Consider the following 10,914-nt stretch of genomic DNA (forward strand, 5'->3'; position numbering starts at 1 on the left):
TGCGTGCGTGCGTGCGTGCGTGCGTGCGTGCGTGCGTGTGTGTTTGCTATGAATTAATGCATCGCATACCGGCTATAACTCTTTGACCATAAACACGAAATTGAATCATTTGTATTGCCTACGTATCTTGTGTTCCATCAATAGATAAAGACACAATCAGTACCGAATGTTTGAGCATCGAATTCTAAGTCGCCACATAAATAAAACGCGACGACGTCTGTCTTACTATGAATATGTTTACCATGGCTGTGCGCGTTCCACGCTCTTATATCAATCGGCGGACAGTAGTTTCAAGGACTGAGTGACGATAGCGTCTTTTATTCCTGCAACTATTTCGTACTTTTACGTTCTTTCGTAGAAGTTATCCGGTGTGCCGTCATCTTCCATTTTCGTCTCCACCCTCTCCTATCATCTCATCCTCTACCTTCTCTACCTCCTCTCCTGTACCTTTCACACCGCTTTTTCGCCTCCATTTTCTCTGTTGCTCTGCTCCGCTTTAGTTTTCACAACACTCTCCTCTTTTTTCCTTCTTATCGTCCTTACTGAAAAAATACGGTAATTCCGCGAGGCCGTGCTCTGGAACGAACTAGTTAGTATAGCAGAATTTTTAGGGAGTTGTTGTGATAGGAACTATGTTATTACGCGCAGGCGTTTAGCGTACAGTAGCGTGTATACGCTTCTGCCTGAGCCGCCGGGTACGAGCGACAGAGCCTCCTGTGATGTACAAGCAAACACGTTAGCTAGCTGTCTTGCACGCAGGACCAGCGTCGGGTTACACAATGGACCAGCTATCATCGCAGTCAGGCTAGACTAGCATAGATTCAGCGAAGCTGGCACAACAGGAAGAGTGTCAGTGTCGAGTTTTCGACGGAACATTTCCATGCAGAAAAGGTCAGAGTGTATTTACACACTGTATACGATTCCGTGATCAGCGCGAGCCAGCATTCACGCATCGCAGCCAACTGCATAGACCACCATTTACGGCAGACAAGCTTCCAGAGTAAACATTGCGCGCAACGTATAGGCGGATGTAGCCAGTCATCGCCCATTTCGCGACAGGGGAACAACGTTGGCACGAGGTAGCGCTGCCAGACGGACCACATCGGGCAAGCCGGAACAGAAGTTGCTTGAGATATCTAGGAACATGTGAAATAAGAGGACGAACAGCTTGATGAACACGAGCAAACTCTAGACAACAAATATACTCACAAAATAAAAACTCACTGGTTGAGTGACTAGGACTGTTGAGAGACAATAGTATCTATAAGCTAATTAAGCAGGTGTGAGGATCTCCACCAATATTTTACGTGGCAAAGGCGAAATAGTCTACCATGTTGATGTACCGGTACCACATTTGAATTTATGCATTTGTAAAATGTATAAATTGCTAGTATAAACCCATCTTAGTCACGGCTTGTGTTACGTTAAGGGGGGTGGGTAATTGGTTTATGTACACACAACAGTCGGTAGTCTAACCCTTACTACTTCGATTAACTGTTTATGTGTCGGCTATAATACCAGTTACCGTGGCAATGCACGATTATTGATTTTATAGTATCGTATGTTTGTATAGTACACATTTTTGATTTTTGTGTGGGAATTTAACATTTGCATCGCATATTACAAGCCCTGTTAACGAACACATTTTACAGTACGTAACAGCAAATAACTCTCACACAATAGTGCAGTGACCGAGACCCAAAAAATCAAGTGCACCCCTACCGGAGGTATAACAAGCTGGGACTGGTCTCATTTTAACCGTATGGGTCCCTAGTTTATGAAAAGACATGTTGTAGTTGCAGCAACCTTGTACAACATGCCGAATTAACCCTTTGTTTACGGTAACATCTGAAAAACTGACATTTTCAGTTACTTGCTTATTTTATGAAATCAGCCCCATTATATTTTATAATTGATGGTTATATCAATATATTTCATTGAAATAGATATGTAGCAATATTTTTGAGGCAGTTTTATGCTGCTAAGGGGGTTAAGGGGCCAAAATTATACCCCAAATTTGGCATTTTTTTGGAAATTTTGACCAAAATAATGTATATTTTCTTGCACTATTCCACCAATACATGTTATCACTGTGTCAGATCTGACTGTATTCATGGGCCTAGATGTGATATTGATAAAAAAAAATCTCTCTCTCTCTCTCTCTCTCTCTCTCTCTCTCTCTCTCTCTCTCTCTCTCTCTCTCTCTTTCTCATTGTGGTAGCTTTACCTGCGATGTTGGCCAAGAGCAGCTCAACGGCTGCCTTCTCTGCTCGCAGGGCGGATATGAGAGCTGTCTGGTTGTCCTTGAATGTAGTTATTTTGTCCTCAAATGTCAGCTCGTGTCGAACAGCATCGTTCGACGAGTAGACTGCATAGGGAGTTGGGCGGCGACGCGACGACTGATAACCTAACAAATCAGAAGTACAAACTCAAGATGAGACTCCGGGTAACAGACAGCGGTATGAGCAGGCCCGTAGCTCGCGGCGGGGAAAGGGAGTCACTTGCCACTCAGAACATTGTTCATACTCTTACAAGTGGCTAATGACGAATTTTCCTCTGCCAAGAAGACAAACCATGCAAGCTGCGCCCCCATTCAAAATGAATTCGCGACGCTCCCTATCCGTTCTCACACTCCGTGATTTCTAACGTATATAGAGATACAGATGGCGGTAAGGTCCGCCCATTGTATAAGGATAGTGACAATAGTAGAGTGAGTGCAATAATTAGTTTTCATATGAGCTTTAAATCAAGTATTGGAACCATAATGGATACCAATATCAATAAACCCAGTTAAAAACAAACAAACTAATAACTGAATAGCCAATAAACAATAAAGTAAAAACCAATTAGCAAAATAGTCTTCGTGTACCAATCAATGAAAATGAGATGTAGATATTCAGTACAGCTAGCGCGCACAGCTGCTATGTAAAGCACAGTAAGCTCTCCGCGTGCATCAATGTGACAGTTATGTCAGTGAAACGCGATCAAAGACAAACAAAACTAGTTAAAGGGATACATGACCCTAGGTTCCTTATAATTATAACTGTATCTTAACAATCGGCATCGTTTCTGTTAAAATAGGTTTTAATTACGCTATATAAAAAATTCGTTGTTCAGTATTTGCTAGACATGATTTTGTTCAGTTTTTAAACTAAAAGTTGTATCGTTGTTTACAACGACGGTGGCGCCAATACTAGCAGTGGCGTAGCTAGGATTTTTTTAGCGGGGGGCACTGGGGGGGCACAATATAACTTTTCTTTGTATTATACTGTTCTAACGGCATTGTTTTTAATTCAATTTTTTGTATGAAGCATGAATTTTCAGTGGGGGGGCACCTGGGGGGCACAGAAAATTTGTGGGGGGCTCGTGCTCTGTGCGTGCGTGTGTACGTGTGTGTGATGTGTGTGTGTGTGTGTGTGTGTGTGTGTGTGTGTGTGTGTGTGTGTGTGTGTGTGTGTGTTTGTGTGTGTGTATATATAGCGTAGATATTATGTTTAGTGTTCTTCTTCTTCTTCATAATCCGTATATTTTCTCTAGTAAGCAAAGAAAAAACAAGAATGGATGCGAGCGCATGCTAAGAAGCTAATATTTAATTGCAATTGGGTTGTAATTTATAAGAATACCCGGCGACTCAAAGCGAAGTGAAGCACATAGAATATGGTATATACTCTACATCTCTTGCTACAAATAAAAGCTAGTAAGGAAATAATACATTTGCACAAAATTTGCCTCAAGAAAATTAAGAAACTGTCGATCCCATCACTCTGTCTAAATGTAAGGCGTCGCCTTTTCATAACGAGTACATTTGTCAAAAAATGATAATTTTAGTACAAGACGAATCCGGCAGATTTAATTTAGTTGATTATTGTTATTATTGAATGCTTGCACCAATAGTGATCCCCAGTGAAATCCCGAGCGTTTGTCTCTTTACCAAAATATAGGGATATAGGATTAGTGATACAATTTAACTATAAAGAAATTCATACAGCTGTATCGCCATAGTTTATTTTATGTAAAAATCAGTCCTGCCCATCTGCAATATTGGGTGGTTCTTTATTTATATTCACACTGCGCATAGGTAGTTTGCTCCATTACACTCCCTCGTTCCTTCCAGAGCACTCCCAGGTGACGATGGCGTACTTGCGCGCGCCGACGCAGGGGTCACCGCCAAGGTCATCGTTAGTGGCAGCGATCGTGCAGCACCCCTGACCGTTGCAGTGCGGGACGTAATCGGTGACCGTGTGTATGGCAGGCGAGAAGGGACATAAATGATATTTATGTACCGTCATTAAATCGATTTATGTACCGTAACTAAATCGATTTATGTACCGTAACTAAATCGATTTATGTACCGTAACTAAATCGATTTATGTACCGTAACTAAATCGATTTATGTACCAAAACTAGGGATCCAGACGGTTAAAATGAGACCAGTCCCAGCTTGTTATACCTCCGGTAGGGGTATCTCCTTAAATAGAGCCCTTTTTCAGCTTTGGTCACTGCACTACTCTACCCAGAACGCATATACGCAATGGCAAAATACCCAGAAATAAACGGGAAGGCTCGAGACCTTCCAGCTGAATTCAAGCTCTTCAAACAACGTGTGGAGCTTACTCTCAAGGACCAGGATGTACAGGACCATGAGAAGCAAGCAATTAATAGAAAAATTGCACTCGGAGGGGAAGAACTACATAGGCTTAACACTTTTGGTCTATCTGAAACCGACCAGGAGAACCCAGAAAAAATTTAGTCCACAATTGAAGCACAGCTCAAAGTTCATGTAAATTTTAGCATACACCGGCTCGAGCTGATGCGCTATAGACAGCGGACAGACGAAACTACGAAACGACGAGTTCGTAAATAGGTGCCGAGACAAGGCACGAGTTTGCAACTTTTCAGAGAACGAACTCCAGGAAAGAATAATGGAGGTGGTGATTGCCACAACACCAATCGAATCTTTCCAGAAGGCTTTGCTGGACCAGCCCAATGGGTACCCTATCGACAGTATCCTAGCGGAGGGCAGGAAGTTCGAAGCCCTATCGTTGGGGAGACAGTGTCTACAAACTACTGTTTGAAAGGAGGGGGAATGTTGTGATAGGAACTATGTTACTACGCGCAGGCGTTTATATGTAAAAGGGCAAGAGAACAAAAGGAAATAAAGATTGGGAACTGTAATGTATTAAGTTTTCAATAGAGTAATAGTTACCGCTGTACGGTGGCGCCGCCACCCGGTTCTACCAGAGAAATAAAAGATGGATGATTATATGACAAGCTATTGAATATTAGTCCTTTACTAAGGCCGGGAGCCGGGCATAGAGCCGAGGTGCAAGGACATAACAGTGGCGACGATGTAGTTAAAGTCTTGGAGAGTAGGAAGAATGCATAATGGCAGCCATAAGTTTGGAAATTGGAGCCGTAAAGCCGTTCGATATGACAGGCCATGCTTCCAAGTTGGGACCACGCTGGGCCAAATGGAAGAGATCGTTCCAGTACTTTCTCGACGCAAAAGCGGTGGTAAATGCGCCACAAAAACGGGCATTGTTGCTGCACACGGCGGGGCCAGAAGTACAAGAACTGTTTGACGCTTTGCCAGACCCTGGTCCAGGCCCAACCAGAGTAGATGCGGACGGGAGCGAAATCCTGGAGGCACCATGTGTGTATACACAGGCTGTACGTACATTGGATGGATACTTTATCACTAAGCTGAATGAGTCCTATGAAAGACATGTTTTCCGTGGATTGTCTCAGGATTCTGGGGAGACTGTGGATAAATTTGTGTCACGTCTTCGTGCCCAGGCAAAGTTCTGTAACTTCCCGAATGTTGACGAGAAAATTCGGGATCAGTTGATTGAAAAGTGTTCTTTAGCTAAACTGAAGCGAAAATATCTTGAGCAAGACAGACTTAATGAAGTTAATGGGTAGTAGTGAGACCACGAGTAGTGAAAATGGAACCATTCAGTTTCAGTCAGCCATGAAAAGTTCAGCGCACAAGGGTGGCTATGGTAAGCCATCCAAGTTCAAAAAGGGAAATCGTCGACCTAGTGCAGACGGAGCTAGCACTCTAGTGGAAGTAGTCGGCCAAATCGGAATGACGAGTGTTATCATGTAACCAGCGAAAATGAAATTATTGCGTTTATCTGTGTTTATTTACTACAGTTAATTTCGGCCTGTGCCCACACAAGAAAAAAAAATCAGCTAATGATAAGAGTAATGTAGGAATGTAAATGAGAATAATAAAAGCTTATAATAATAACAACAACAACGAGTTATGGGTTATTCTTGGCTAAATTCTTATACAACATTAGTGTCTGCCACGAATTAAATAGCATTGATTTTGCGTGAAAGGTGGCTTTTTACGGCTACTTATATTTGTCCATCTGCTTGTCTGTCCCACCCGTTGAAGCATCAGCCAGAAGAATTTTGCTTTGGTGACAGCCTTGAAATGAACTTGTCCCACATGTATTGCTTTATTAGAACAAGTCTTAATATAAAACAATCCATTATGTCAATCGCTTCAGCAATAGTCGCCCTACGGTGTCTACACTGTCTATCCGCAGCAAAGCGGAGCAATGAAAGCGAGGATTTATGTTAGGTGAACTAACTTGGATTCACCTAATCTCAAAACCTGACAGTCGCCTTTGCACAATTTCTATCGCAAATAAAGCGTAAATGCTTATTCTTGAGTTATGATAAACATTGTCTCCAGCCATCATCGTTGGAGCAATTAAATAGAACGTCTACCAATAGCACCCTTATGAAAATTAACCGAGTGCATGCTTCCGAGTGCCGATTTCTTGAATAGCAGGTCACAAGACATGTTGCGTTCGTTTACCATCAAATTTGACAAAAAAAGCTCTTTACATTTAGTGAAAATATTTATATCTATGCAAAATTTGAACAGTTTTTTTTTAATGTGCGATCACGTGACATTCTAAATTAACGAGAAATGATGTTCGACAGGCGAATTGTTTATTTTATCACATAGAATATCAAGCTTCGCATAGCTGAATGGAATTTTATTCAATGAAAGTTGTTCAATTCTCTACAGGTGACTGCTCAAATGAGGCATAGATTTGGGCTAACGCTCCATTAGGAGTGTTCCCAACTTTGATATCATTAATGATTAATGATTAATGATTGATAATCCTAACCCTAGCCCTAACGCTAACCTAAATGACATTAAACCACAAACTAATATATGACTATATATATGTTATTATGACCATTAATGACATTAAAGTTGGGAACATTCCCTGCGCAGCTACGTATAATGCGAGCACGGTAAATGAGACTGTTTACTGTATTTAGATCTGTATATCACTGTGTATGTCTACGTATAATAGAAATATAACAATAATATTTGTGTTATTTGAATAAATTGTTGTTGTCGTTGTTATATTGTCGTCGTTGTCGTCGTCATTCCTTTCCTGCTCCTCCTTGAATCGACCTAGTGCAGACGGAGCTAGCACTCTAGTGGAAGTAGTCGGCCAAATCGGAATGACGAGTGTTATCGTTGCGGAAAACGGGGTCATTTTGGTCGAGACCCAACTTGTCCAGCCAAATCGGTGGAATGTCGAAAATGTGGGCGCATCGGGCTGAAATCGTTGATCAAATACGTAGAGGAAACGGAGGAATCGGTACTCAGAATGTATTCGATGGAATCGGGAATATCGAAAGGCTTCGAAGTTGTTCTTCAATGCGGTGGCAAGAATTTGCCCATGAAAGTTGATACCGGAGCCAGTGTTTCGATTTTGCCCAAAACCGTGTACGACCGTAATTTTGCGCATATTCCGCTAAGTTCATCAAAGCTGCAACTCAAAGTATACGGAGGTGGTAAACTGTCTGTTTGTGGTGAGATGTCAGCAGAAGTGGTACATAATGATCAGAAAGTTGTGTTGCCATTACTTGTAGTCGAGCAGTCCGGACCTGCTTTGCTTGGTAGGAATTGGCTCGGTAGCTTGAAGTTGAATTGGGCCAATATCTTTAGTGTAGAGCTGCAACCCAAACTGCATACCATGGAGGATGTACTCGATAAGTACAAGCGCGTATTCGAGAAGAAGCTAGGTACTGTAAAGCAAACATTAAGGCGAAGGAGAGGGCACAGCCTATCCTTCACAAGGCTCGACCTGTGCCGTATGCGTTGAATCCGAAAATTGACAAGGAACTGGACAGGTTAGAGTCCGAGGGAATGATCAGGAAGGTTGAGAGGAGTGATTGGGCATCGCCGATAGTATGTGTGCATAAGAAAGATGGCTCGATAAGAATCTGTGGTGATTTTAAGGTGTCTGTAAACACTGTGTTGCTTGATAACCGGTACCCGTTGCCAGATATCGAAGATATGTTTGCGACAATGGGAGATGGCACCATGTTTAGTAAGATTGACCTTTCCAATGCCTATCAGCAGATGGAGCTAGATGAGGACACTTGCCAGTATTTGACCATAAACCCTCATAGGGGGCTGTACCAGTATACCCGTTTAACATATGGAATCGCTTCCGCACCGAGTATGTTTCAATCCATGATGGATCAGGTGTTACACGGACTGGACACTGTTGAGTGTAGGATTGATGATATTGCGATTCGTACCACTCCACATGAACATTTGTTTGTAGTCGAAGAAGTGTTGGCACGACTATATAAACACGGGATTCAGGCAAAATGGGTAAAATGTGTCTTCGAGAATCCAAGTATGGAGTACGTAGGGGACGAGGTGGACAAAGACGGCAGACATCCACTAAAGGATAAAGTCACTGCGATTGAAAACGCTCCGCAACCGCTAAATGTTCGAGAGTTGAAATCTTATTTAGGCCTCTTGAATTTCTACGCGAACTTCATACCGAACCTCAGCACCCTGTTACATCCATTACATGAGCTGTTGAAGCAGGAAGTAGAGTGGAACTGGTCTGAAAGTTGTGCTGAAGCTTTCAAGAGGAGCAAAACTGCGCTTTTAGAAAGTAACGTGTTAGTGCCGTATGATACGAAGCAGAAGCTCATACTTGCGACCGATGCTTTACCCTATGGGGTAGGAGCTATGATTTCTCACGAGATTGATGGAGAGAAGCGACCAGTGGCATTTGCTTCCAGAACTATCACACCTAGTTAACAGAACTATTCGCAAATTGAAAAAGAGGCGCTTGCGATCGTTTATGGAGTTCGTAAATTCCATAAATATCTCTATGAACGTCAGTTTCATCTCTCCACGGACCATCAACCGTTGGTAAAGATCTTGGCTCCCAAGACCGGTATTCCGACCTTAGCTGCTGCCCGAATGCAGCGTTGGGCAGTAATCCTACAAGCCTATCAGTATACTGTGTCTTATCGCCGATCCGAGGATAATGCAAACGCAGATGCATTATCACGCCTTCCGAGCCATGAGCCGGTAGCACGCGAAGATGTCGAGGCAGCAGAGACATTTTTTTTCTCCAGCCTGGAGGAGCTGCGAGTCAGAGCAAAAGACATTACAAAACGCACTAGTAGGGACACTGAGTTGAGCAGAGTGCGTCACTACATCCAGAATGGTTGGCCTGGATATTTGAAGCCTGAGGAGGAGAAGCTGAAACCCTATTTCTTGAGGAGAAATGAACTGTCTACCTTGCAAAATTGCATAATGTGGGGTATGCGTGTGGTCATTCCTACGGAATTTCGGACCAGGCTCCTGCAAGAATTACATGAGGGGCACCAAGAAATTATGTCAACCAAGTCTATCGCGCGAAGTTATATGTGGTGGCCCGGACTCGATTAGGACATTGAACAGTTATTAAAAGGGGCACCATTTGCCAAGCAGTCATGAGGAGCCCTCCAGTGGTACCGCTGCATCCCTGGAAGTGGCCTACTCGCGTGTTTCAGCGAGTGCATGTGGATTTCGCAGAGAAGACTGGGGACTATTTCTTCATACTGGTGGACAGCTACTCAAAATGGATCAAAGTAGCACACATGCGCTCGACTACAACAGAGAAAACCATTGAGGTTTTGAGATCTTGGGTCTCACGGTTTGGGCTACCCGAAACATTGTGTTCAGATAACGGACCGCAATTCATAGCAAAAGAGTTTGCGCTGTTCTTGAAACGGAATGGTGTCCGCCATATTCTTGTTCCGCCCTATCACCGAGCCTCTAACGGAGCTGCAGAGAGGTTAGTGCAAATTGTCAAGATGGCACTACTAAAGGAAATCGAGAAAGTGAAGCAAGGGGGTAAAAATCTGCCTATGGGACATCGACTGGCAAATTTCTTGATCCGCTACAGGATTACACCGCATTCCGTTACTGGGCAGACACCGTCAGAACTGTTCCTTGGCCGCAGAGCACGTACAATATTCAGCGTGCTAGTGTCAAATCTTGAAGAGCATGTAGTGGACAAACAGTGGCAGCAGAAATATCAGCATGATCGAAGCAGAGTAAAATTCCGTGAATTTGAACCGAATAATGCTGTCTGTGTAAAAGATTATAGTGACTCTAACTCTAATTGGTCTCTGGGAACAGTGGTGAAATGCATGGGACCAACATCCTATTTGGTTCGGGTTGGACGAAGTTTGAGGCATGTCCATGTAGACCACCTACTCAAGTTTGAGGGCAAGAAGGGGTTAACGGAGCCAGAGAATGCTGTGTTGGAAAAGCCTGGAGAGGTTTACCCTCCAGTTGGTCCTAGACTGGCCACAGTTCCAAAAGACAGTGTTGATTCTCCAATAGTGGACACTCAGTAGCCCACCGAGACTGCTATTCCTAGTTAGAACAATGACATTGATCTGGGTACACACGCTAGTTCTAATGCTAGCCCTGTGGTTCCAGAGACTCATGTTGTTCCATTCAGGGTGTCTACCTGGATCCGCAAACCGGTAAACAGACTCAATCTATAAACAGACTATAGGCCTACAGTGCCTACTGTGTTCAGTGTTGTGAAATTGATGACGGTATGGCTA

General features: G+C 43.2%; 1 protein-coding gene across 1 annotated transcript; it reads left to right on the top strand.

Annotated features, from left to right (window-relative positions):
• Window positions 1-9,786: 9,786 nt before the first annotated feature.
• LOC106817672 (uncharacterized protein K02A2.6-like) lies at window positions 9,787-10,698 on the top strand. The gene has a single exon (XM_014822358.1). It carries the CDS (start codon window positions 9,787-9,789, stop codon window positions 10,696-10,698), a length of 912 nt encoding a protein of 303 aa, XP_014677844.1.
• The last annotated feature ends 216 nt before the right edge of the window (window positions 10,699-10,914 follow it).

The sequence above is a fragment of the Priapulus caudatus genome, unplaced genomic scaffold (assembly GCF_000485595.1).
Source record: "Priapulus caudatus unplaced genomic scaffold, Priapulus_caudatus-5.0.1 Scaffold1822, whole genome shotgun sequence".
Classification (NCBI taxonomy): domain Eukaryota; kingdom Metazoa; phylum Priapulida; class Priapulimorpha; order Priapulimorphida; family Priapulidae; genus Priapulus; species Priapulus caudatus.